General features: G+C 43.2%; 2 protein-coding genes across 3 annotated transcripts; both read left to right on the top strand.

Annotated features, from left to right (window-relative positions):
• Positions 1–7,052: 7,052 nt before the first annotated feature.
• On the top strand, positions 7,053–18,399 carry dgat1b (diacylglycerol O-acyltransferase 1b). Of its 2 annotated transcripts, none has more exons than XM_035531234.1 (17): positions 7,053–7,617; positions 8,032–8,119; positions 9,363–9,403; positions 9,976–10,061; positions 11,541–11,593; positions 11,808–11,913; positions 12,933–13,061; positions 13,832–13,897; positions 14,000–14,103; positions 14,236–14,274; positions 14,395–14,436; positions 14,537–14,581; positions 14,766–14,878; positions 15,109–15,174; positions 15,377–15,464; positions 16,735–16,797; positions 16,931–18,399. In XM_035531234.1, the coding sequence occupies exons 1-17, from the start codon at positions 7,403–7,405 to the stop codon at positions 17,093–17,095; spliced, it is 1,509 nt and encodes a 502-aa protein (XP_035387127.1). In that variant the 5' UTR covers positions 7,053–7,402; the 3' UTR covers positions 17,096–18,399. The 2 variants fall into 2 exon arrangements, with proteins under 2 accessions (XP_035387127.1, XP_035387128.1); XM_035531235.1 differs by having other exon boundaries at positions 11,577–11,593.
• Positions 18,400–22,095: 3,696 nt separating this feature from the next.
• gpr20 (G protein-coupled receptor 20) lies at positions 22,096–25,763 on the top strand. The gene is given in 4 exon segments (XM_035530734.1): positions 22,096–22,134; positions 22,221–22,227; positions 22,360–22,777; positions 24,482–25,763. Coding segments are annotated over 4 exon segments (1,569 nt in total). The 3' UTR covers positions 25,587–25,763.
• Positions 25,764–26,448: the final 685 nt, after the last annotated feature.

Here is a 26,448-nt window from a genome sequence, read left to right on the forward strand (position 1 = left end):
GACTGCTGGCCCATGTTCAGATTTAAAGCAATAGCTCGGATATCCCCACACCCCTCATGGAGTCATCAGTCAGGACGCATTTAAAGTTCAAAGTTTACTTCTTTAGTTCCAGGTTTTAACTCTGTAAAATATTTAGAAATGTTATTGATAAATAGGCATAAATAGGTACATATACTGTCTGAGATGATTTAGGCATGCAGCTTGCATTATGCTAATTAATGAGGTATAGACTTCCCTTGCTTGTTTGGTACATTACTCTCAAAGCTCCAGTTCAACATGAAAGCCAGCGAGCAGCCAATTTTGGTTTAAGGGAAATATTGTGTCTGTCAGTTTTATTTTTCATCGAACTATCAGTTTTAAGCCTTCGTATGCACCTCATTTTCTTTTATTTTAAACAAATGGTTCTGTTATCATAAATAAGTTAAACTACTACATTATTTCTAATAGTTTCTAAACTCAGCTTGAGTCTCATAACTCTGAAAAAATAACCAAGCAGAAACAATTAATAGATTAATAGATAATAATATTTGTGTGTGTGTGTGTGTGTGTGTGTGTGTGTATGTATGTGTGTGTGTGTGTGTGTGTGTGTGTGTGTGTGTGTGTGTGTATGTATGTGTGTGTGTGTGTGTATGTATGTGTGTGTGTGTGTGTGTGTGTGTGTGTGTGTGTGTGTGTGTGTGTGTGTGTGTGTGTGTGTGTGTGTGTGTGAAGGTGTATAGGTCCTTCTATGCTAAAAGGGAAGGCAGAAGGGTTGGTACAACACACAGCAGAGTGACTGTACAAGTGGAAAAGGGAGCCAGGAAGCCAGGAGTCATCACCCAGAACAAACCCTGCAGCCAACACACACACGTATGGCTACTGAGCGTGACGAGGGACATGAGAACCTGTGTGAAGTACAGCAACAAGCAGTCGTTTAAGTCCTGGATGACGATGAGAATAATCAGGACATGACCCGCACCAAGATCAAAGGCCCACAAAGTACTGTTTGACCCATAAAGTTCATGAGAAACTAACACATTGTCCTATATCAGATCCTTAATAATTACTGCTACAGAACCTTAATGTCTAATGAGCTCCACATATCCACTCACTCTTCCTGGCTTCTTCTTTGGCCCCCACACTCACAGGTGGCACAGACGCAGTACTCTACCTTGTCCGAGCACCAGCACCTGAAACTCCTTGCTTGCTTCCTCCGGTACTGTGTGTTTAGGTATGTTTATATCCTGTTCTGTGTTGTGTTTGCTAGTATGGTATTGGATGTCGTTGCCTTCCTCTCGTTCAGCAGCCAGTTAATTTAACTTGTTTTGCATTTACTACTTCCTGTTTTTGTTGTTTGCTTGGCTTCCTGGTATCTGCTTGCTTGCTTTGTATTTGGCGTTTTGTTAGAGTTTTTTATCTCTTTGTGAGTTTATGTGTTATACCACTTTCATGTGTCTTTAATACCCCGATAAAGTTTCCTTTCTTATCGGTTTTGACATCAGGCACCAAAATGAAAAAAAAAAAGTCTCAACCAGTGATAGAATATAACAACGTTGTTATTTCATTTTAGATTAAAATATGTTGTTTAAAAGTGTGTAAGAAATGTAAATGTCAGAGTGCAGTTAATGAATTGCCTTTATGGCAGGTGTAAAAATAATCTTCAGACACACTTCATATAAAGGGCAAATGAAACTTAAATGCTTGTTAAACTGATTTCATTGGTTCAGAAGAGGGGTGGACAATCTTAAACGTATGCCTACAACATGCAGTTATACTCACTAAACATTTACATTTTTACTCCATTAATAATATGGGTTAAATGCCAAGACCATCATCGGACTGAAAAATAAGTGTTTGAAATTAAATTAGATTATTAGATGATTAAATTATTTTACCTGTGTACAAACTATCAGTGAAACCCTGCCTCCTTTTTAAAAAACTTAATAACCACAGCTATTCCATCCATAACACCATAGCAACAGGATTATGGCTTGACTGATATCTAAAGATGATAACCCACTAAGATATTGTGCACCAGTGTTTACTGGAGTACAGTGCATTTGGTTTGACTCAGAAGGGCTAATGGAGAGATTTGGGATGGTCAAATGTTTCATGAAATTGATCTTTAAAGGAATGCCATAATCTAGGCTAAGGAATCGTCAAGGTTCTTGTTAATGTTCTGGTTAACATGCGGTCACCTCGTCTCACTGTAATGGCAGTGATGGATGATTCTTCATTCAGTAAGCTGCGACTGGAGTTTGCGGCTCTGCTTGGCATTTCCATCATACAACTGCCTTATTTAATGTAACTGAAATGAACTCTAGATGATGAGAAGTCATTACGCACACGTTTGACTGGCTGGTTCATTTCCTTTTGTTGTTTTCTTCATTTCCTCATGTTGTCATGTATTACCTCACAGAGAATACATGTCAAAAGCTCTCTTTCATCTCCTTCTATAGTGTGAATAAATAAATAAGTACATAAATAAATAAATAAATAAATAGACAGATAGACAGATAGATCTGTAGTCTGCACTCCAGCAGTGAGAGGATATAGTGTAGTTTCTGGAGTCAGTCAGCAACCCCACATATAACTGCGTCACTGGCAGGTGCATATGCCACACTTTAGAAATGTGCAGGTGATTGGCCTAAGGGTCTCTGTACCCACCTCACCTAGTTGTAAAAAAGCCACTTGGAATGTTCATTTGACTGCCTGAAAAGGGTTCAGTGGAATTATACTCAACAAATCCTAAAAAAGTAGATCAAAATCGATTAGTTACGTATATCAGCATGGTTTAGTAATAAGCTCATTTTTAATGAGGTCAACCGTAACATGTTATAACTTTCAACACATCTTTGTGGGAATTTCTAGGTGATATACTTTCATTGTGAGAACCTATTAGGTGCACTTGTTTGGGGGGAATAAACCGTACATTGAGAACTGCTGCTTTTCTAACAAAGTATCAGTACAAACTTCCCTCATGGCCTATAAGTGCAGCAACTGTGAATGCTAATGATTGTGGGTGCAAGGTAACCCTAAAATATTTCTGTCTTCTACTTCTTCTTCTTCACTAGAGAGTAAGTATTTGTCTTTGGTACCAGTCTGTTTTACTGCTTAATTTCAATTCTGTTTTTCCAGAACTCATAACCTAAAATCAAACTTCAAATAAATTCAAATTCAAAGAGTAATAGCTCAAGCAAGTGTTTGCCCGCAGGAAAGGGGCTTGTTTATTTGGACAGTCCTGCTCTTTAAAAAAAATAAATAAATAATTTAAATAAAGCAAAAACCATGGCAAGCATTTCCACAGTTAATGAGAAACATGACTGTGCTCTACGTGGGCTTGACGTGTACAGTCTACAGTGGGGGAACTAAGGAAACAGGGCTTGAGGAGGCTGTTCATTTCATCACAACAAACGCACACACACAATAAGCCCAACACCATTTTAAAAAGGCTTAGAAGGACACATACAATATGCAGGTTTGTGTGTGTGTGTAATTTATTCATAATTAGGCATGCACGTAATCGCCAGGGGACATGTCTTATTTATCACAAGAGGTTCCATAGTCCCTTGTCTCAGCCTCCTCAGACACAAGAGATACAATGGGACAAATGCACTTAGGACTGTGTGTGTGTGTGTGTGTGTGTGTGTGTGTGTGTGTGTGTGTGTGTGTGTGTGTGTGTGTGTGTCTGTGTGTGTGTGTGTGTCTGTGTGTGTGTGTGTGTGTGTGTGTGTGTGTCTGTGTGTGTGTGTGTGTGTCTTTGTGAGTGTGTGTGTGAGTTTCAGTCATAACCCTACCCTGGACCAACAGTGTACAGTAAAAACCACATAACGGAGGAAGAAATATTGATTAGTCCTAAACTGCAAAAATTCTCTCTGTCTCTCTCTCTCCACTGCCTCTCTGTCGTTGACCTTGTAAAAATACTTTTTTCCCCAGGCTGGAAATGAGATGTCCACATTCAATCTGGATGCTGACAGCTCATGTTTAGATGTAAAGGAGCAGCGTGGAGGCGGTCAGGCCGAGGCATTGTTGTATTAGAATGGCTTCGCTGACTCTGGCCCACAGAGGCAGGGGCTGCGGGCCAGCAAACCTCTCAACATCGCCACCTGCAGTACGACTCCTCGGACAGGAAGGACAGACAGCACACCAACCGGCAACACAGAGGGGCACGTCGCTGCAGAAACCATACAAGACTAATTTACTGTATTTCTGTAAACAGATGGACTCTTAGGTTCTTAAGTCTTAAATGTAGAGAGAAAGAGTGTGTGAGTGTTTATATATATGTGTGTGTGTGTGTGTGTGTGTGTGTGTGTGTGTGTGTGTGTGAGTGTGTGTGGAAATGGGCATAGACATAAAGAGAAACACCATTTAATTTTAACCGCTCTCTCTTCCTCTCTCTCTCTGTGTTGGTTTGTAAATGGTCCAAGTGGAGGGTTCTGTTAGATTTGAGTGAATCTGTCAGGATCAGTTGCATTCAGCTGTGAAGTTCCTTCCCAAGATGAGTGAGGCACCTTTATCCCATGCCTACAGCATGTGTGTGTGTGTGTGTGTGTGTGTGTGTGTGTGTGTGTGTGTGTGTGTGTGTGTGTGTGTGTGTGTGTGTGTGTGTGTGTGTATGTACAGACACATGTGTGTGTATACAGGCACATTTGTCTGTGTGTATGTTCAGCCTCCCTGCAGTTTCTGCAGCATCATGCATAAGCTTTTCCGCTGAACAGAGCACTTTAGGCTGCCTCTGTAAGACAATATGCAGTCATTGTCAGGGCATATGCATTATAGATTACCTTCTTGCAAAGAACAAGAAAAATAAGGCGTGGATTTTTTTGTGTGTAAGGACTGTGTAAGAACAGGTGTTTTATGTGTTTCGTGGTCATGAGCAGGAATATACAACCATATTGATTACTGGTTATGTTGTCTTTCACACCACCAGTTTGCAAGAGTAATAATCTAGACTTGAGTCTCTAAAAGCTATTCCAAAATCATAGATGAGGTCAACATGTTGAAGATATATATATATATGTGTGTGTGTGTGTGTGTGTGTGTGTGTGTGTGTGTGTGTGTGTATATATATATATATAGAGAGAGAGAGAGAGAGAGAGAGAGAGAGAGAGAGAGAGAGAGAGAGAGAGAGAGAGAGAGAGAGCATGGAGCATTCTTTCTGCTTAAAAGGCAATTTGACAAACTAAAATCATATCTTGCACGAGGTTCCCTTCTGTCTATATAAACTTAATTGCTCATAGTGCACTTTAGCCGTCAGGTATTTTGATAAAACATCAGCAGTTACGTTCGGCTATTGCTGACTTTCCCCGTTTTCTGGTATCACGTAATAAAGGTCCGACAAGAACCGAATGTTTTAATTTAATGCTCTGCGTGGTGAACTGTCCGAAGGAGAGCCGCAAGGGTATTAGAGCCTGGCTAGTGTTATTACTATTAAAGGGTTCTTTTTTTATCCACCCGGTTTAGCCTCAAATGCAATACACCGAGGAACGGACCACACAAGGGAATAACATTTCCTCAGAGGGAGATATGCTTTGGCTGGGTTATACTGCTTTGCCTAAGCGCCCTTTAAAAATACATTTAAATGTTATCCTGCGATTAAGGCAGACATCTGTGGCCACTGCATTCTCATGTGCAGGAGCTTGTTGCCAGGCAGAACTTGGCGAAGAAACTAGATCCAGCTCAGCTTGCCTACTAGAATCTTCAGCTGATGGTGGCAGAGAATTCTGGAAGCCACAGCTGAAGCGAACTTAGCTGGGAAATCACGCAGCCAGCTAGGGGGAGTCTAGATTTATCTGCGTAGCCCAGTCTCGCAAGCTCCAAGTAATACTAAAATGAATGAACTAAGCTCCGGGGTGCTGTAGTTTGATAAACACAATCGCCATTGCTATTCATGAGACACAACACGACCGTGTACAAACAAGTCTTCCCCGCCTGCAGAGCTTCCAGTCGCAAAGCAGGCCTCCTCCACACACGGAGCATGACAACGCAATTATCAACGTTTCATTAAGTTCAAACGCATGGCGCACATGTTGGCAAGGTAAAGGAAAGAAGGTTTCCCACTCATAATGTATACAGCGTCTTGCCATGGGAACATTGGGGTCTAGGTTGATATCAACATGCAACTTTCATAATAAAATGCTCAGAGAGAGAGAGAGAGAGAGAGAGAGAGAGAGCGAGAGAGAGAGAGAGAGAGAGAGAGAGAGAGAGAGAGAGAGAGAGAGCGACCCTAACTGAACTATAAAAATGCTGACATGGGGGATCACCAGTGCACTTTCTATCCGTCTGCCGCGATTGCAACTGAGATGAACTAGCTTTCGCTCGCTAATGACTCCGAGTAAACGCAGATAGAGCCCCGTGCTCCTCACCGCCGTGCTGGAGTGACTGATTTCGGTTTCACAGCTTCATTACAGCGGCCAAGGACACGCTCGCAGCGAGAGACATAGCTTATGTCCAACGCGGCCCACCCCGCACCACGGAGCCCCCTTGGCCCGGGCTCTGACAGCGCCGATAGAATAAGAGAGAGAGGGGTGTAAAAACCAATCACCCTGACGCCGGCGCGTCTACAATCCATCTCCCATCGCCTCTTATTTCATCCGGCGGTTTGCAGCCTGCAGACGCTGCCCGATGCGCAGTTATGGCTGGTGGCGAGGGAGATCACAGGCGCTTGGACTAGAGGAGAATGTGCAAGCCCTCTGCTTCACTGGTTATGAGTGGATATTATTGACTTGAAAACCTGTTCAACTTGGCTTGCATAAAGAAAGCGAGAACAGCTCTCCGCGCAACCGCCCGGCCGGGCACCACAGAGAAGTGGCGAGGAGCTGTGCACGACGCACAGCCACTCGTGGAGATACCTGTAGCTTCCCTCTGGTTTGCGAGTTGATAAGGACTTGATAAGGAATCGTTTTATTTACCGAGACAGTGCTTTGCTCATTTCATTTCGCTGTTAGCTATAACCTCAGTGAAGCTATAACACATTACTTTATGTTATGACATTCTAATAAAAAAGACGATGTGTCTGTTTCATTTGATCAAACGTGGTCTTAAAAGGGTATTAAAGGGCTTGTGCAAGCAGATAAATCAATAGTCAATAATCAATTCCGTGTAAAAGTCTGGGACATTAGGCTTTACTGTCTACTCTGGCTGACCGCCAACACAACCCTTTATCCCTATTGGTCCGGGAAAGGTTGCACATTCTGTTCAAGGATTTGAAAGTAGGGAAATTGAGTCGCTGTAAACCTGTGGAAACTGGGCCTGTTGCTGACGTGGGAAAAGAAACGTGCACATTTTGAGCTGCATGGGATTTTGCAATATTGGTAGATTACGTAGGACGTTTCGGCAGAGGGAGTTTGAACCAGAAGAAATGGACTAGTCTGACGAGTAGCCCTAGTCTGATCGTTTTCCTTAACAATTTTCCGTGGCGATCATGGGGCACAAGGACGATTTCGGGCCTGCAACTCGCACCAGAAGACGTGCGACCATTACCAATGCAAAAAGTGAACTTTTTAAGCGCTCGAATGGAGTTGGTGCACCCTTCACTCCCAGTACTGTCGCGAACAAATCGAGACACAACCGACAAGAACCACCCGCAAAGGACTCGGTGGATCAAGTGCGAAAAAACACTCTCTACGATAACTTGAGGTAAGCGTCTTTGCAAATGCTGGAACGGCTTGTTGGTTTTCACGGTGGTTATTTCGCTCGATAACTTTTACTGGACAGTATAGCGCTTGCAGCAATAGGAAATGAGGCGCTTATTTACGCACGATTGTATTTCTCCGGCCAGTTTCCGGATGAGATTAGCAAAAAATATTTGTGTTTTTTAAATTCATTTGAATTAAGGTAGCAAAACAAATGGCTCAAGTCAGCAGATTTAGCCAGATCTAAGCCATTTTACTGATGTGTCGGGTGTGTATAAAACAGTGCATTCCTTCATTATGCTTAGTGAAGTCTGCCTGCAACATGACATCACTTTAATGTTCCATACCCACTAGTGAATCTTTGTTATGGCTCTGATTATTATGTGTGACCAACGTATAACTGTATTTCTTTCCTCAGTTGCCACAGATTGCAAGAGTCGATGCTCAGTTCTGCAAGTACTTTCAAAAATTACAGAGGCATTTTGAACTGGTGTGTTGTTATGCTGGTGAGTGTCTTTAATAAAAAAATATGTGCTCTCACACACACCAGCACAATAATTAATCTCAAGATTATTCCACACCCCAGGCCCATGACAGGAGAGCGAATCTACCTGTATTTGTAAGAGTAAAAAAAACCACAACGTACGCATGTCACCACCTTACAGGTGTGGATGCACCACCTTGTCCCTCGTATGATAACAATGTAAAGGCAGAGTGTGTATAAGTGTTTCTTCATTCTTAAACGTGAGTCACCAAGTCTTACGGTTCAAAGTTACAGCAATCAAACCCTAAACAGTCACGGTGCTTATGTCTTATGCCAGAGGTCTCAGGTGCTTTGATCTTTTACACACACAGGTTTCACGGCACTTACAGTTGACAAGGCTGTATTAAAAAAACAATTAAATCACTTGTTACTGACATCTCTGCTACATTAATGACATGGCTGAAATCGCACATGATTTTGCTTTAGCACGGCAAAATATTAGAAAGAATTATGTGAGCGGTTCCAGCACATAAAGGAGTATGAGTGAATGCAAGTTTTGTAGCAACGCATTTAGTGTAGAAACTTGTCAAGACCAAAGTGCTCACTGGTCTTGATGAAGTACATGGCCTGGCATTCACTTGGCACTTGATGAATCATTGTTCAGTGTGTGTCTGTTTGGGGGACACAGTGAGTGCCAAGTGATACCTAAAAATAGATCACCTCCTCTGTCTGAACCCAAGCTGAAAACGGAGAGACGCAAGCCAAGTTCTTGGTTTCAAACTGCGAAGGATGCATTTACATTTTTCAGCCTGCTACTGAAGCCAGAAACAAGGGTAGATTTATACTCTCTCTGACCTTTTCCTCACGGGGGTTTCTGTGCAATGAACGTTTCTCTGTTTGCACATTTGAAGCACATATGAATTTATAGCATATTTTGTGTGTGACTTTTCATATATGATTTGTTTTCATTTGAAGCTTTCCAAAGCATTCAATTTGGTAGCCGTGCGGTTGTTGTTTATTACAAGGTTATGGCCGGTCAGCTTTATTCTTCACTGGAGTTTGAACACACTGCTTTCTGTTACATGACAATGATCATGGCCAGTAGCCAGTGTGGTCTGACTTGAAGGATGGGGCAGACTATAACATGTGTCATCCTATAATACCTGTGAAGTGATGGTTCTTTTGGTAAACGCAGCCCTGGCTGTTAATCAGACGTTAACCTGTCACGCTTCCATGTCACTCTCTGTGTTCTTCCTGTATTGCAGGTCTTGAGCAATGCACGGCTATTTTTGGAAAACCTTCTCAGGTATATAACCATATATCACACATAATCACTGTTCTCGGGAGATTTTTTACACGATCGGCAGGAATTCTTCATTGCAAATTTCACTCGTATTCTTTAGACCAGATTTGATTGAGCTAGGTTCGATACGCCGAAGAACCCAGGCAAGGCATGGGCTGTTAGCAGTCGCGATCGCAATAGCAGTGCCGTTTAGTTTGCTGGTTCTGCCAGAGATGGTGCACGCACGGGCCCAGCTCACACACGGTGGAAACGCTGAAGCCCTTGCTGAGACTGCCATATGCTGCCGCCGTGTTCTACACTGCTGAATGCCAGCGGCGGGCGTTGCTGGGATGTGTTCCCCATGCAAAAACAAACAAACGTGTACGAGAGACAGGCAGAGCAGATGTGCAGGGGGAGGCAGGCACAGACAGGTAGTGGTTTATAGCAGGAGACAGATGAAGACACAAGCAGATGTTTGAAGGAGTTGTTGAGAAAAGACAACGTGCATTGGTATAAACGAACATTGAGTAGAAAGATGCCTTATATGTAGTGTATAGGGAGTGATTGTAATTGTAATTTCATTGTGCTGTTTTAAGGTACGGCATTCTTGTGGACCCCATCCAAGTGGTGTCTTTGTTCCTGAAGGACCCCTATAGTTGGCCCGCTGTATGCCTGGTCATAGGTATGTAGCATAGAATACATTTGGTTTATCTAGACCAGATCAATTCAGTCCTCGGTGACTCTAGCCAAATTGGGTTTTTGTTCTGCCTCGTTCTGTAAAGGCTCCCTGCAGTCATACAGATCTTGGCCTGGTAGGTAAGAGCTCTGCAGGTCTTGATTACCTTGTTCAGCTCTCTGTGCAGCAGAACCAGAACAAAGACCTGGACGGGCTTGGAGTAACCTGAGGATTGGACTAAAAACGTCTAATATAGAGGTTAAAATAATGTGCTTTGGTCCTTCCACCGCAGCTCAGTGTGCTGCACATGCAACTCAAGGCCCACATGTAACCTCTTTGTTTATTTTGTTAATCATCTTAAGCTATAGCATTTGTTAATGACTTTGGATTATTCAGTAACTATGTTTATACTACTGAGAAATGAGAGTCTGAGCCAGTGAGCAGGTCCAGGGATTTTATAGGGTCTGCGAGTTTTTGCTGATCACACGCCCATGCTAATAAATCAGAATCGTGAAACCAGTGTAACAGTGACGCGGCTTATGACTGAGCAGACAACAGGCCAGTGAAATGCCGGCACACAGACGCAGACATGAAACTGCTTCCGAAAGCACGGAATCAAGAGTGCTCAGCAAATATCTAAGGACAGTGGCTTCCACATCTTGTACATGGAAACAAAAGGGAATGACTTCCCACTTTGGTGTTCGATTCTTGAACTCTCCAGAATGTTAAACAGCAGGAGAAGCTTACCATTCCATAGTAAGAGGATTTAATGTTTCCAAAAGGGAAATAAAGTACTTCTGGGCTCCTGGAACAGAGATATTTGTTTTCAAAAGCAGTTACTTCGTTTCAGCGGTCCGTTTCAAAAGAAGTTATTATTTTACTGGCTGAAGGGTGTGCAAGTTAGTTTAGAGGAGACAGTGTTTGTTTTTTTCCACTTATCTTCACTCCCTTAGTCTCTGCTAAGCACACACTACCAGCTCCATAGCTTCCCTGCTTTACAAAAGGTGTTGTCATGATGTTATGTGCAAGTGCCTGCTACACATATGGTGCGTGTGTGTGTGCGCGCGTGTGTGCGCGTGCGTGTGTGTGCGTGCATGCGTGCGTGTCCATGTGTTTATGTAAGTGTGTAATTCCTCCTGTCATAGGGTTTATTCTGAGATCAGAAGGTTGACCCTATTCTGATTGGTGACATGCTGAAAACTGCTTTGCTGCTTAGAGTTGTGTCATATGTAAATTAATGCATTTTATCTTCGTTGTACTTCTGTATGTAACTTACAGGTGCCTTTAAGGGTATCATTTTTCCTTCCCTTTTAATATGGTATTAAAAATGTAACTTATAATTTGACCTCTAAATTGACATATGTGTTTATCTCTGCATGTCTGTGTGCACCCTGTCATTCAAACACTACACATTCAAACTGATTTGATTAATATGGTTGAATAATACTCTCTGTCTTCACTTTAATACTCTCACTTCTCTTCCAGTTTCAAATATTTTCATACTTGTGGCTCTGTACACAGAGAGAAGATTAGCCATGGTGAGTTTACCAGCCTCCCTGCCACTCCTGTGGAAGTCTAGTCAGTCTACTACACATTCCTGTTTATAATATTTCTAATATAAATGTCAACATGAACAGATGGATAATGCTGCACATGGTGTCAGAATTAATATATGGTTGTTATAAACACACCTGCATAATAATAAATGATTGGAAAGAGGAAATGTATGTTGTGGTTTCTTCTTTTATCCAGGGAAGCCTTGGTGAGCAGCTCGGTCTGCTGATTCACATGATCAACTTGTCCATTATCTTGTGTTTTCCTGTGGCCACAGTACTCACGCTGCCCTCTGTAACACCAGGTGATGGATGCTCACTCTGTCTCACACACACACACACACACACACACACACACACACACACACACACACAGACACGCTGCCCTCTGTAACACCAGGTGATGGATGCTCACTCTGTCTCACACACACACACACACACACACACACTGCCCTCTGTAACACCAGGTGATAGATGCTCACTCTGTCGCTCGCACACACACACACACACACACACGCTGCCCTCTGTAACACCAGGTGATAGATGCTCACTCTGTCTCACACACACACACACACACACACACACGCTGCCTCATTCATCAACCCAACAGGATGAGCCTTAACCGCAATAAAAGATCATGGGTTAATATCATAAAAAGACCGCTAAAACTACATAATCCATATTGTAACTTCACAATCGATGGGTTACATTTATTAAGCATCATACTGAGCTAATATCGCGACTTCCTGCAGCTTGTCTGGTAGGGAAGGTAGTGCCTCATTTCCTCTGGTCTGTATCTTTTTCTGGCTCCTGTTCCTCCTCATCTGTTAGCGCCGCGGTTGGTGACAAAGGCACTCCGTCTGTCAGCTTCATGCCGCACACCACCCTCACGCGTCAGACAGTGGGGTCAGCGCAGAGACCACAGGTGCTGCCGCCGGCGCTACGACCCGGCCCGCACGCCTCCCTCTGGGGCTGAGCCGTCCTCCAGAGCCCCTGCCCGGACTGTTTCCACCCAGCATATGGCTACTGTTGATAAAGCAGTGGCGGGGCCCCGTGCACGCGAGCGCGTTGCCAGGAGCGGAGACGGAGCGCAAGACGAGCCGGGCAGCGGCCACACTTGCGGGCCAGGGGTCGTCTCCGCTCCTGCCTCCCTGCTTACTGCTGCGATTTGCGTTAGGTTAAGACACCCCCCCCCCCCCAGGGTCCCTAGCTCTAAGTCCACTAAACGGTGTTTATTTAAATATACATATAATATCAACATTACATCAGAAAACCTCATCATGTCCTCCTCTGCTCTTGGCACCATCTCTCCCTGTGTGCACAGTGGGTGGTGCATTTGCTCTGGGAGTCTACACCATCCTGTTCCTGAAGCTCTACTCGTATAAAGACGTGAACAGGTGGTGCCGCGAGGGCATGCGGGCGAAGGCGCGCAGCCTGTCCAGATCACTGTCATGTGAGTCCACTCGCCCGCCCCCAGGCCTGGCCTCCCCCACTGATCACCACACTCACTCACTACTTAATCATATGCAAATTAATTCAGTACCCCCCCCCCCCTATTTTTTGCATGCAGAATCAAACCAGGTTTAATATCATTCAGTCGTGTAAGATGTATTGCAGTAGTGGGGTTTGAAAGCGAAATAATGATCAGCACTGAGCAGGTAGCCTGAGGTTTTACTTATTTACTTATTACTTCCACGGTACAGCAGCAGTGTAATGGCGTGTGCACTTCGGGCCAATTACATGCAACATGTCGAATATAATTTTGTGCTTACATCTTTATCTCGCCATCATGTGTTTAATGAAATGTTTCTCTGACTTTTGTCAGATGGTCTCTGTGACCCAATTTTGTCAGAGTCTGGTTTTTTGGCCTGGCTAGACACTTGGTTGTACCTAGTCTGTTCTCACAGATCAGTTAAATTGCCCTTTATAGCCTAACAGACCTTGTCGCTTATATCGGTTTAAGTTGGTGCGTAGGCATATAGAATTCGCAACCAGCCGGCCAAGCCTTTCAAACGTGACGCTGATTAGTCTCTTCACTTCACCCCTACTTTCGCTTAAGCCCTCAAAAGTGGGGTCTGCAATGTTAGCGTCCTCCTGGAACAGTGAGTCAGCAGTCCTTAGGTTACCAGCACAGAGCCGGTTAGCAGACCGCCGGCGTCGTGCGCATTTCTGCATGCCTAGGCTTGACTGACCTGCACGCTCACTGTCCTTGCACGCGTGCAGGCCCGTCCTCTGCATCCGCTGACGGAGGAGCACACGTGTCTTACCCCGGAAACCTCTCCATCAAAGGTGAGCACCGCAGCACGGCCGTCGTACCTGGCTCGAGGCGGCAGGGCTCGTTGGCTGAGCCGGCGGAGGTGCTGAATGTCGCCTCTCCTGTGTCTCTTCCAGATGTGTATTATTTTGCTTTTGCGCCAACGCTGTGCTACGAGCTGAACTTCCCGCGTTCTGCCTCCGTGCGCATGGGCTTTTTGCTCAGGAGGCTGTTTGAGATGGTAGGTGTCACTCGACTCCATTATGTTTCGTTTCAAAGCTGTCAGTTGCCCCCCCCCCCCCATCTCTGCACGCCCCTAAGGGGAACCAAAATTATTCCAGCTATTTCCAATTTAGCTGTTTTTGCGTTACAGCTTCTTCTCACTCAGCTACTGGTTGGCTTAACACAACAGGTATGTGCTGTAGCAATTTGTTGACATTAGGCGAAAGCAAGTTAGAAACGGCTTTCGATCATATTCATGCTTGGATTTCATGTTGTGCTCAGTTTTGGTGAATTTTCTGTTGTTCTAAAGTGGATGGTGCCCATCATCCGAAGTTCAATGAAGCCACTGCAGGTATGCGCCTCTGCTCCCCTTCCGCGTTCACCGCTTCTCTGCCTAGCAACAGCACGTTGAGCTTTAATTGACCTGCGTTTCTTACACCTTGATGCTTCAGGAGATGGATTATTCAAGGATGATGGAGCGACTTCTCAGACTCGCTGTAAGCACCAGTGCTTTTTTTGTTTTGTTTTTTTTAAATCAAATTTTTTCAGTGTTAAAAACAGTTTTCCGAACTGTTGAGCTCTGATGAAGTTTTATAGCTCTGAAGTTTATGTGTGGAAGAAGAAGGGAAAAAAAACCTTTAACAAATGTAAAATTGTGTCGTCTCCTTCTTTGAATAACAGGTACCTAACCACCTTATCTGGCTGATATTCTTCTACTGCTTTTTCCACTCATCTATGAACTTTGTGGCAGAGATCCTGAGATTCGGAGATAGAGAATTTTACAGGGACTGGTGGTATGTGCCTTATCAGTTTCCACAGAGGTTTGTAGTGCAGTTGGGTTTGGGGGTCCACGTCCCAGGGGTTTCTGTATTAGGTCCTCTTCAGCAGCGTTCCTGCTTAAATAGGTGGTTGATGGGAAGAATCCCAGACGTTTATGCGTTTATGGTGCTGCTGCTTCCCAATTTCCATTTCTGAAGTCTGCATTTTTACACAATTTCTTACATATTGCTCAATTTCTTTTCAGGAACTCCGAGACTGTAACTTATTTCTGGCAAAACTGGAACATTCCTGTTCATAAGTGGTGTCTCCGGTAAGCGACTCGGGGCTTTTGAAAGGAGGGGATAAAATACAATGCAGTGAAGCGCATAGAGGCTGTAATGAATAGACACTATAATACGAGCATTGAGCACATTCTGTACGATTATTTACTGTTTCGATTGACTGTTTATTCTCTTTCTGTGTGTCTCTCCCCCTTTCTCTCTTATTCCCTGTCTCCCTCCCTCTCTCCTTAGACACTTTTACAAGCCCCTGTTGAGAAAAGGGGCCAGCAAGTTAGTGAGCCAAGCGGCAGTGTTCTTTACCTCGGCCTTTTTTCATGAGGTGAGGTGGACATAAATCAGAATGTTGTTTTGAATATTGAATTGTATCATTTCCATTAAAGGTGACAGCTTGTTAGCAGATTCACGTCTCTCTCACACACACACACACACACACACACACACACACACTCTGAAATCAAGTCTTCTGGAACACTTTAGGATGCACTTTCATATCTGGAATTTAGCTTACAATGAATCATTTTCTTAGAATTATTACATAAATAATGGAGACATATTTCTATGTATAACAGTATCTTACTACAGAGGTATTTAAAGTCCTCAAGATCCAGCTTCTACAGTGCGCTTACCCAGAAGTGGGTCCACATTCACTGACTCTTCAGTTAACTGGTAGCTAGTTAACTGTTCACTCACAGTGATTACAAAATCCAGGAGCAGATTTAGACTTACAGTTCAGGTTTCAGCACTACTGGCTCCTAGTCTTTGCATGTGAGCTATTGCATATGAATAACAATGGTAGTACAACATCAGGAGTTCTAGGATGACAGTAATAAGTAAGTTAATCAATCCCCGAGCCATGGAGTGACGCGCAGTCTCTCCTGCGCGAGAGCACACATCCCCTGGGACCTGGAAGCGGCAGGGTGCGACGCGCTCTTCAGCGCGGGTGAAGGTTAGCGCGCAGGGATGGAGCGGTGCAGTGTTGCGTCGCCCTGCTGCTCTGGGAGATGAGCGTAGACTTGAAAGTAGCATGCAGGGGAGGAGAAGAGCAAGAGTGCACGTGAGCCACAGGTGGGAGCGCGGATCCTGTCCGGGAGCGCGGATCCTGTCCGGGAGCGCGGATCCTGTCCGGGAGCGCGGATCCTGTTCGGGAGCGCGGATCCTGTTCGGGAGGCCCCTTCACTTTTTAGAGGCTGCTTTGGAGCCAAGGTCAGGCTCTGAGTAGCACCCTGTGCAGAGTGCACTGTAAATGGCTTCTAGAGTGTCAGAGATCCGATCGAGTAGGACCCTGTGCAGAGTGCACTGTAAATGGCTTCTAGAGTGTCAGAGATCCGCTCGACAACGGAGCCAGAACGAGAACTTGCTTCCAATTATAACCAGTTAGCTGAGATTTTTAAAGGGTAGATTGCAGTTTGTATTAGAATATGATGCAAATTGCATCACTCAGAAAACTGAATACAAAAACTCTTGGGATTTGGTGTTATCTGTCCAGCTTGTCCATTTAGCCTATTTATTATTTTTGGCTTGTTTATTATTGTCATAGTATTTGTGTAATGTGTGTGTGTGTGTGTGTGTGTGTGTGTGTGTGTGTGTAGTATCTTGTCAGTGTGCCTTTGAGGATGTTCAGACTGTGGGCGTTCATGGGTATGATGGCTCAGGTGGGAAAACTAAACAAATTTAATAGTACTAGTACAGAATACTGTATTGCACCTTGCATTTTTTGCACAGGGGTGACTATTGCAAAAACGATTTTAGTTTATTTGAATTAATGCATTTTTGCCTGTATTACAGCTCCCATTGGCATGGATCGTGAGTAGATATCTCAGGGGTAACTATGGAAACGCTGCGGTGTGGCTTTCTCTCATAATAGGCCAGCCTATCGCTGTTCTCATGTACGTCCATGACTACTATGTCATCAACCACCTGGAGGAAGCAGCTGACCAAGGGGCTCCCTAGCCTGCAGAGCCCGGAGTTACAGCCCTGAGCTGACATCTTGAAGAATCACATCTTTTAGGACAATTTTAAAAAACAAAACAAATAGGAGAGGAGATCTTCACTGGTGGGGAATGATATCCATTCCCTGTGGTTTCAATTCAGTGGATTTCAATGTATAAAAAGTCCTAATCTTAAAATGGTACTTTATCGGGATTACGTTGGATTTAGTTACTATATAGATGTACCGGAGCTTTATTGGATAAACTGACTTTTACATTCTCATGGAATAGTAGTTAAAATGCAAACAATGTGTTTTTTAAAGAATGTGTTCAAAGGTAATTGATGTGATATCAAATACTTTTGCAATGGAACAGGCAAAAATCTCACAAATACTGCCACTGCTGAGATTCTTTTGATTTATTTTACATGAAAAGAAACTTTTTGAGGATGTTAATTTTTCATGGACTTGAATACTGTTGTTTGTTTACCAGTATACTTTGCCCCACTATGAGGTATTTGATGAAAATTCACATGTGTAATTGTGTGAATTCATCGAAGTCAGGGACTGCCCTCTACTGGTGTCTCATGAGACGCTTCAAGCCTCTGTATGAATGAAACTGGCCATATGATTATTCCTTTATGTGGGGACATTCATCAAACATAATTATATTCCATAGAATACCGGACATGCTGTAATCTCCCACTGTGTTATTTTCTGCAGATTTAGTCCTTTTAGAGTCATTTGTTTTCGAGATGATGAGGGTGCCAGATTCCCCCCCCCCCCATCTCACCCCCCAATCAGTGCAAGTTTGTGATAAATGGTTTTAGAGATAAGTGCTATAATAGCTGCTGGTTGTTCTCGGCGAGCTTCCTATCACCAACGACGTGATGCAGGCCGGCTCTGAGTCTCTGCAGTATCTTAAGGGCTGATTGGACGCTACAGCGAGAAGCTCTGTTTAGAATACACTGCCATAACCAGAAGGATCTGGAAGAAAGATTACAGTGCGAGGAATGATGCAGCGATGCGGTTTATCTAGGGAACCAGCAGGACTATGCGCTACCTCACGTTTAGTGAATGGCATAAGCTTTTCTAACTTAAGGCACTGCCCGTTAACCACTGCAGTGAGAATGTGGATGGTGTTTGTGTGTTGTGATGTGTTAACAGTGAAGCAGGATGTAAAACACTGTCGTGACGTTATCTCTTTCTCAAATATAAAAGCAGATATCTGAACTGTTCAAGGTGAGAATTACAGTGGTTGTGTAAAGAAAAATACCGTTCTAAAAGTGATTTGTCACGAAATAAAGATAAAAAATAAAAATAAAGAACTTTGTCTGCCCGAAAAGATTTTCAAGCACTTTTGTAAGTTTCTATTGCTTACTGTTCAGTACTGCATGATTTATTCAGTGTTTTATTCAGCCTGTATACTCAGATCAAAGAAAATGTTATGTGTACTTGAACAGAAAGTCCACTGTAATGTTGAATTCTCTGTTACTGTATAGAAGCTGTTGAACTGACTGAGTAGAATCCTTCAGCATGCTCAGAACTGTTGTGCCGGCTCTTTAATGGAGGAGGTTGGTGGGTAGCCATTTTGTTCCCATTTCTCTCAGTCTATTTATTCGCAGCCTTCTGGGTGAGGGCTCGGAGCTCAAGGCAGGGTCTCCTTGGGATGCTGTCCCACCTGCCAGAGCTGTGCCTTCAGCTGCACTCAGCTGACGAAGAGCAGAGCCCCACCATATTAACTCTTCTGAAATGACTTGACAAAATGGAGTCATTTTCCATGAAACTTGGAACAGGGGGTCAGCTAAGAGTCACGAAAGGTTTTTTGGGGGGGGGGTTTGTTTTTGTTTTTTTTTACATTTCAGCATCAGAAGGAAGTTAATGTTTGGGTGATGGGTTGAGAAGGATCCAATCAAGAGTATAATCAAGATATTTAAACGTATTCTGTAACAAAGAACTCAATGATTAGTTGAAGATAAATAAAGGTCATGTGTCAGTAGTAACTAGCATTACTGACGTTTGTAAACATTTGTAAACATTGGTTACATTTGTCTTGTGTATAAACATCAAAAAAGCTTTCAGTAGAACACCTCCAGTCTCTGGCCTCTTTGAAGATGTGGGATCTGGTCTCCATCAGGCTTCAGGACGCTAAACGATTTGTGGAACTCGTATGACGCTTTCAAAAGTGCTTTGTTTAAATTCTCAAAAGGGCCAAGGCGAATATTAAATCATGTCCCTGTCTATAAATACTGTTTGAGAAGCTGACTGTCCCTGTTCTTACCTGTAAGTTCTCTGCATTTATATCACAGTGTAGGGGGGGGACAGACATTTTCACATCAGTATGACTGTTTTTGACTTTGTGGGTTCTTTGCTATTATTTGGCTGGCTGATGTAGATGTAGATCACTACAAAAGCATATTCTGGGGAGAGATATATTAGGATCCTCTGGGCTTTGTCACAGTGACATGGTGTTTAATGTCGTTTGGAGTAAGGCGGCTTTAACTGGGACATGAGGCTCGATCCTGTCCTTCCTACTGGCAAGCAATGTGCTAGTGGCAGAAGCTGGCGGGAAGCCCCTGTCAGACATGTCTGAGAGGTGCTGGAACTTTCTGAAGCTGAGGTGGGGAAGACACACGCATTGGCAGATGGAGGAAGAGGTTAAGATGCATGCCATTTTTGGGGGGAGCTGAATTCCTGTAGCTTGGGCCAGTTTTTTGTTAAACACAATAAACTTCCCCAGACTAATGCAGATTTTCAAAGGGAAATCTCCATTGACTTAAAATTGGACACTTATGAAATTGTGCATGAGACATTTGCCTTGAATGTTTTAGTATTTAAGAAAAGGCTAAAAATACATTTAGTTTGGCAAGAAGTGTTTGTCTTTTACACAGTAGCCAGACTTTTCCTCTGATTGAGTAAATGAAAGATTGTCCATTTTTGTTTGTATTGTCTGCATTTTTGTCTGTTTTCCATATTTCTTTATTAAATCAGCAGATTTATGAACACCAAAATAAAAGCACAAAGGCTAAATTTTCTAAAATACTGAAGACAGGTATATTGGCACATTGACCTCCTATAGATCATTGGCATGGTTTGTGTATCTGGCTGGAAAGGATTTTTTTTTTTTTTTTAACTGCTGGATTTGGAAATTTCAGCATCCAATGAGACATCTTTTATTATCCTCAGGGGTGTTTTGCTAGTCCTGCCAAGTATAAAGAAATCCAGAATGCAGCAGGTTAGTCCTCACACACATTAATTGTATTTTATTGTATTCTGTGATCAGTTACTTCAATTATATGTTCAATTACATTTTTAAACTTTTTTGGAACCATCTTACATAAAATTGTCTGTTAGCGCACATTAAAGTTCATGCTCAAAACCACTATTGCAAAGGGTTCTGGAAAAATCAGAATAGGGTCTTGGCAGATGGAGACAGATGAGCTTCCTGTCAGGGTAGGTGGAAAGCACTCTGAACCATCCATCAGGATTAATGTATCCTGTACTTTTGGTCCAATTCGCTGTGATTCTAAAGCTGTGACGTGTCCAGACGACAGTGCATTTTTCTAAGTTGCAGCCTTATGCATTATACACGACATAGTTTGGTTACAATTTGATGTCTTTGGTTGTAACGGCAATCTCAGATTCAACAGATTCAACACGCCTCCATTGACTGTTGCATGTTACAATCTTAAATACCTCTACTGACTGTTGTTGTGTCCTGTTGTATGTATGTTGTATGTATAGAGGTTTGTTTCCTTCTGTCTGTCTGTTTCACTATTCGATTTGCAGTCTTCTATTGCAGCATGATATAACCCTACTAACACTGATCTGCTGTTGCCCTAGCACATCTAACGAAAGCTGAAAACGAGAACGCTACATTTCAAATCCATCATCGCCTGAGCCACTGCTACATTCGTGAGGTCAGAGTTGCTTCAAACCCAGTCTCACTTCCCGTTAACGCAGGCCACAAGTGTGAAGAGGGAGGGATAGAGAGATGGGAGATGAAAGATGAAACAGACCTGTAGGGATTTTCTCCAAACCATTGGGGGGGGGGGGGGGGGGGGGGGCGACAGCGGCATTTAGCCGTGTTTAAGGAGTGGTGCGGAGGCTATGCCTTCTCAAAATGAAAAGGTGGGGAAAGCGCTGAAGTAGAGGTGAAGACCACGATACCAGAGAGGAGGCCCAAGTAAAGCTTCTGTTTTACACTAGGTAGTCTGTCAAGACATCAGCCTCATCTAAATGTACAGGTAGGTGAGTCATACTCTGCTTTTATTAGTCCAGTACATGTGTTTTATACTGATACACTTCAAATGTCTGGAATAATTGCACGAATGTTTGCAATCAATGTTCTTAATAATATAAAATCCATCTTGGTGCAGATACACCTGTAAAACGACTCTAATACACTATGCAACTTCATAGGTTTTTAAGGACTTGTAGGGGGGAAAAAAAACAATTCTGAAAAAAGAAAAGTAAGAAAAAAGTATCCATAATCTACCGCACTGCAGACGATTCCAGAGTGAATGAAAAGGCTTGGTTGAAAATGTTCAAATGTATGCTCACAGTCTGTCAAAGGCAGTAAATGTAAATGTGTTGTTCACAGTGCCACATATTTACAAAGTGGTGATCAAATCTTGAGGTTGTTCACCAAAAAGACATAAAATACATAAAAATACATAAAACATCTAAAATGCATTTTAATATCTCGTTTATATGAATTTGAGCTACATTGTATAAAATGGTCAGTGAATAAAATGGTGAGTGTTGAATTAAATCTGATATAATGAAGCACATTAAATGAAGTAAATCACAGGCATATCATATTGCAGCAGTATGTTTATGATCTCAGATCAGTCAAATGATAACATATATAAGGTTGCAAGTGCTATTATAAATATATATGTTATTATATGTTATTTTCAGTCATAGGTACATGTTAATGTATTTTATCCCTGTCAAATGGAAAATTGTTATAGCATGAATCTTCTTTGGCAAAGTCAACCTGTTTTTGCCTGTAACTATTATGACAGCAACATACTGCCACAGCAAGGAATCTGTCACGGTATGGCCCCTCCTCACAAACGTCTCTCCGTGTGTGTTTGTGTGTGTATGTTCGTCCGTGTGGCCACGCCATCCCTGTGTTCTTAGTGTACAAGTCTGTTGTTTATGTGTGACGGCTGTCGGTGTTTGACCCAGATAGCTTGAGAGCTACGTCTTCGGGGTTGTATGTGTGAATAAACGTATGTTTGTTTTACGCGACTTGTCCCCGCATCCTGCTTTGCCCAAGGCTCCGCCCAGGAGGTGCCGTTCAGGAGCAAGCCATCCTGTGTGGCGCACATAGAGGCGACCTCGTTTGAGGAAGAAACTACCTCCACTAGGGAACACAGCCACGGAGCTTGTGCGTCTGTACCGAAGCCTCGTAGAGGCAAGAAGGAAGCGACACCAGTGCCCACGCGGAAACGGGCAAAGCAGCTGGTGCGCCTCCTGGAACGGGGCAGCAAAAGTTACCGCCCCACAAATCGGCGAGGGGAGATCCCCTACAGGCGGGTTGGACTTCAGCCCAGCCGACGGCTGGGGGACAGCCCGGGGGGGCTCTTGCCGGCTTACCTGGACTCTTTACCAATCCTCCATTTAGTTTTTCACCTGTCCCTGTCACTGTGTGTCCCCATCACGCTGTCTGTATCAGTCACTTTGTCCCCCTTTATGTCTGTGCCTGTACCTGTCAGTGTGTCTGTCGTCTTCCCGGTCTCTGTCTTTCCCCACTCTGTCCTACTTGGGCTGGCTGTGTCGGGTCGCTCGGTCCTCCAGCTTTGCCATTTGGCGTTGGCTTCGGGGCCGTAGCCCGATAGGCTGGGGTGTCAGGAGTCGTGCCGTTGGGGAAGGGCTCTGTCATAGTACGGCCCCTCCTCCCAAATGTCGCCCTGTGTCTGTGTGTGTGTGTGTGTGTGTGTGTGTGTGTGTGTGTGTGTGTGTGTGTGTGTGTGTGTTCGTCCGTGTGGCCACGCCCTCACTGTGGTCCACACATGCTCCTTGTTGTGTATCATTAGTATGCGTGTATAAAAGTCTGTTGTTTGTCTGTGTTTGACCCAGATAGCTTGAGAGCTCTGTCTTCAGTATTGTATGTGTTAATAAACATATGATTCTATTTTACATGACATCCTGTCTGCATCAAAGCAGCAACTGAGTTACACAGGGAGTTATCTATTTAGGGAGTGATAGAGTATCTCTGACTTTCTCAGTCTGGACCCCGACAGAAGATAGAAGGCTAGTCGTTTTTCTGCTGCTCTTCGGGCATGACCCCTCTCAAGCAGGGAGAATCAGGTTATGGAACACCATGTGCTGGACATTAGTTTGCAAGAAGAACAGCAGATCTAATGAAGCCATGTCCTCTCTCACAGATTGATTTGTCTCCAAGTCTTCTGCCTGGATGGACCTAGTTGTGTGGTTGGTGACTTTGTATTTGTGAAGGAATTTAAGAGGGATGTTGGGATGAGGGATGTCCTGTTGGAGGAAAGAAGATATGAAGAATCTTTATTATCCTCTGAATACCGCTGATGTTTCAGCTATAAATGGAAAATGATTCTGATGAGCTTGTCACTGTTTGAAATCGGTTTAAATAACTGTTTTGGGATTATTTTGAAATGTTTGTTTCCCACGTATAAACTTTGTTGATTATTTTAGTCTGCTAAATAAACTTTGGTATCCTTGTCATTTCAATATGAAATGGAAGTCATGGTAAATAAATAGCTTACTACACACACAGAGAAATGCTGATGGCACTGTAAGGAACAAATGTGCAGTGGTATATTTGTACTAGTGTGGCATCAGAATGGAAACTTGGTCATGAGTGTAAGTCCTCCGAATAAACAATTCTCCTAATTCTGAGCCAGTGATAAAACGTAGCCGTGTTCTCTTTAACCAGCATCTTTCAGGACCCAAACCTACATCATAGAGTATACACATGATAGTGGGCAGTACCTTCTAACAGGCCCTTATAAATGCAGCATGGGAACAGTTAGGCCAGACACTGTTATCATATTTTCTTATTTTTGTTATCATAATTTGCATAGGTATAAAATATTTAAAAATCTGTATTCCAAAACAATATCACTTAATATCAAGTATAGACATTACAGAACCACTCTGGTGACATACCTTAATAAAAAATATATGCGTGACCATGACATCATGGGTAATTCATGGGAATGGCATCCTAATGTACTGCCATGACCTAATAACACATGACAGTGGGATCAGGAGAAATGAAGAATGGCCATTTTCTCTAGTGATCAGGGTTCCAATTTGGTTTCTTCCTCTTCATATATGATGATAGGCTATGTCAAGCTCTGCTTGAATAAGTCCACAAATTGAACAAGTTAAATGCTTGGTTTTCGTCTCTTGTGTTTCAGGAACTGAGCCAATCTCAGAAGTGTGAAGATGATCAGAACCAATGGGTCATTATTTTTCAATGTCACCTCAACAGTGATCCCACCAGTCACTACTAATGTGTCTTCACCATATCGCGAACCATATCTACATAGATTGGCACATCTGGATGAGGGACTCTATAATGACTTCTACAGCCTGTGGATTACTCTGATGGTCATTAACACTTTGATCTTTATGGTAGGAATGGCTCTCAACAGCCTGGCCTTGTATGTCTTCTGTTTCCGTACAAAACCCAAGACGACGTCAATTATTTATACCATTAACCTGGCAGTCACAGATCTGCTTGTTAACCTGTCACTTCCTACCCGCATTATATTGTATTACAGCGGGGGCAAGTGCCTTAATTGCTCTTACATCCATATATTTAGCTACTTTGTCAACATGTACTGCAGTATCCTCTTCCTCACAAGCATCTGCGTGGACCGTTATCTGGCCATAGTACAACTGGAGGCCTCCCGGAAGTGGCGCGACCCCAACGTGGCTAAGTTGGTGTCTGTCTGCATCTGGCTGTTTGCCATCATCGTCACGTACTCGTTCCTGACCACAGCCTTCAAGCACTCTGCCTGCTGTGTGTCCAAGCTCTTCGCCCTGACCGTATTCGAGTTCTTCGTGCCCCTGGTTATCATCGTGGTGTTCACAGTCCGGGTCATGTGTGCACTGTCCAATGCCGGCCTCATGCAGCAGAGCAGGGAGAGGCGAATGAAGGCCGTGCAGCTTCTCACTACTGTGCTGGTGATCTTCACCATCTGCTTCACGCCGTTTCATGTCCGTCAAGTCCTGGTCTACTTCCGCCCAGACCTGCCACATCAAGTACTCATCTACCACGTGACGGTCACCCTTAGCAGTCTCAACAGCTGCCTGGATCCTGTGGTCTACTGTTTTGTCACCACCAACTTCCAGTCTACCATGAAGAGGTTCTTCCGGAAGGCAGACGCCGAGCAGACCAGTGGGGACATCATTAGCATGCAGAAAAGCTCTAAAGGCTCTGGCACCGTTTTCGCTATTGCCAACACTGTGATGATGATGAACATGAATTCTTCCCAACAGGGGGGCCTTCCAGAATGAGTGTGTCTAGGTTATGGACTGCATTGTCACCAGGTGGAAAAGTGGTCCATTAGATAAACCTACTGAAGGAATATTTGTTCTTACATTTTTTGTTATTTGACCTTGCTGTACTGCTATGATTTTATTATCAAATTTGGTTACGTCTAAATGGGGAAGGATTAAATATTGCCATGTTGATCTGGAATTTATGTTGTGATTATGTGGATATGAAGTGGATAAGAGTACTTGGTACTTTGAGGTTTATGTGAAAACAATTCCAAAAAAAGGTAAACTTAATGCTTACAGTTTTATTATAATAAACATTTAGCTGCTTGTAGCATAGGCCTATAAGAGCCAACGTGTTATCAGAGGTCTATGAATAGTTTTATGTTTCTCATTTTATTTCAGCCATGGATTCATTTCTTTGTTATTTCTAACTACCAGTAGCATCATGGAGCAAACCACTACTCTGATAATCATAGTGACCACTGCTAAAAGGGGTTGTTCCCAATAAACAGCTTTCTTCCTAACTGCAGAGCACCACCAAACTGTTTGCTTGGTGCTATAGCTTTTTACAAAGACAGGGCTATGGTAACTGTTTAAGATGCATTTTAATGAACAAAGACCAAAAAATGGACAATCAGATTAAGAGTATACTTTATCTGAAAATAGTATTATTTACAATACCCTTCAACATAGATAAACATTCAACATAGGAGATCTAAGGGAAAAGACCATTTTTAGATTCATTAGAATTAAAATTATAAATAACTCTAAAAGCATCACAGGCTATTTTAGCCATGCAAAAGATACAGATAGTCAGATAAAGGCTATTTACAACACCAAAACTAGAGTGTCCTATTTAATAAGAACAGAATCTAAA

The sequence above is a fragment of the Electrophorus electricus genome, chromosome 10 (genome assembly GCF_013358815.1).
Source record: "Electrophorus electricus isolate fEleEle1 chromosome 10, fEleEle1.pri, whole genome shotgun sequence".
Lineage (NCBI taxonomy): Eukaryota > Metazoa > Chordata > Actinopteri > Gymnotiformes > Gymnotidae > Electrophorus > Electrophorus electricus.